The sequence below is a fragment of the Aegilops tauschii genome, chromosome 6, assembly GCF_002575655.3.
Source record: "Aegilops tauschii subsp. strangulata cultivar AL8/78 chromosome 6, Aet v6.0, whole genome shotgun sequence".
NCBI classification, from domain to species: Eukaryota; Viridiplantae; Streptophyta; class Magnoliopsida; order Poales; family Poaceae; genus Aegilops; species Aegilops tauschii.
In genome coordinates this window covers 326,964,216-326,965,575 of record NC_053040.3, presented here as the reverse complement: position 1 = coordinate 326,965,575, position 1,360 = coordinate 326,964,216, and the positions used below count along the sequence as shown (strand labels likewise).

At 50.8% G+C, this 1,360-nt stretch overlaps 1 protein-coding gene across 1 annotated transcript; it reads right to left on the bottom strand.

Annotated features, from left to right (window-relative positions):
- Positions 1-433: 433 nt before the first annotated feature.
- LOC141026061 (uncharacterized) lies at positions 434-1,126 on the bottom strand. The gene has a single exon (XM_073502014.1). It carries the CDS (start codon positions 1,124-1,126, stop codon positions 434-436), a length of 693 nt encoding a protein of 230 aa, XP_073358115.1.
- Positions 1,127-1,360: the final 234 nt, after the last annotated feature.

Sequence of the window (1,360 nt, the reverse complement as noted above, 5' to 3'; positions counted from 1 at the left end):
TTTCTCTTATGTATTCGTTTTTCCAAATTTAGGGGCGTGCACTGCTTTGTTGGGTATGTGTAAACTTCATTCGACAGAGTCTGTACTGCATTGGTACACAACTTGCACTGCATGCGTCCTATTTGCACACTGCATCTTATTTCGTTTGTGCACTGCTCGAATCTAATGATACATAAGCAAACAATAGAAAACAAATTATCACAGGCATTCTGTACGACAAGTTCATCATCAGCAAACTAATTTCAACAGAAAGCAATCTAACATAATCAAAGTTCATCATTACAAGCGATTCTGCATGGCAAGCAAACTAAGTTCAGCAAAAGCAAATGATCACAAGCAAACTATACATAACCAAACAACATAAAGCAAATTTGATGATAATTCTAAAACGACGCTGGCATTGTTCGCTCTTTGGTCGGCACCATCTTCTTTTTCACCAGGTAGCATCTCCCCATCCCCAGCTGCTCCTGGCGTGCTTCTTCGGGGGCTCCTCCTTCTCCAGCTTTGCACGGCGAAGCCCGTCCTGGGTGAGGGTGATGCGGTTCCATATCTCGTACGCTGCGTAGGCGTCCTTTGCCGCGTACTCGATGTGCCTCATGGAAAGAGGTAGGGTGGCCCAGTGCTTGTGTTCGTCGTCGGTGATCTTCTTCTTCATGTTGTTGTAGTAGTCGTTGATGAGCATGCCGGAGACGTCTCCAAGGGAGTCCAACTCCTTGGTTGCCTCGGGCACCCTCCACTCCTTCTGGATGTCGACGAAGTTGGCGACCTCCAGATTGACGCGCTCTAGCCTTTTTTTGTCGCCGTCGATGGAGAAGCCTGCAAAGGTGTACCTGGGGTCAGCGAGGAAGTTGTCGAAGACGGTGCACCTTTCAGCGGCATTCAGTTGGAAGAGCAGCACCGGGTGTTTCTTGCCGATGGAGAGTTGGCAGAGGGTAGATTTCTGCGTCGCTTCAGGCTCGTTGTTGTACTCGAGATCAATGCCGACGATCTTGTGGCGCTGGAGGCTGAGGTGGCGCTCGTACTGCGAGAGGGTGATCGCCATCTGCTTCTTGTCGTTAGTGTGGATGACGTGCAACTTGGTGTTGCCGTGGGCCTCCACGCCCTGGTACTCGTCGGCGAACGCCATGGCCGGTAGTAGGGCTTGGTGTTTTGTGTGGTGATGGATGTGATGGAGCGATTTGGTGGCAGCGCAATGGATACTTGTATTGTTGTGGATGAGAAGCCCTTTGGCAGGGGTCTGAATTTAAGGGGGGACGCGGGGTGGGATGGCCGCATCGGATGAACTGCACGATCTCGCTGATGATGCGGTTGTGCAGATCGTGGGTTGGTGTTGCGTTTGTGATCGTTGGCTTGTGGCGAT

Bases quoted from the DNA above. Each gene is read 5' to 3' on its own strand.
- LOC141026061 (XM_073502014.1), bottom strand. From the start codon at position 1,126: ATGGCGTTCGCCGACGAGTACCAGGGCGTGGAGGCCCACGGCAACACC.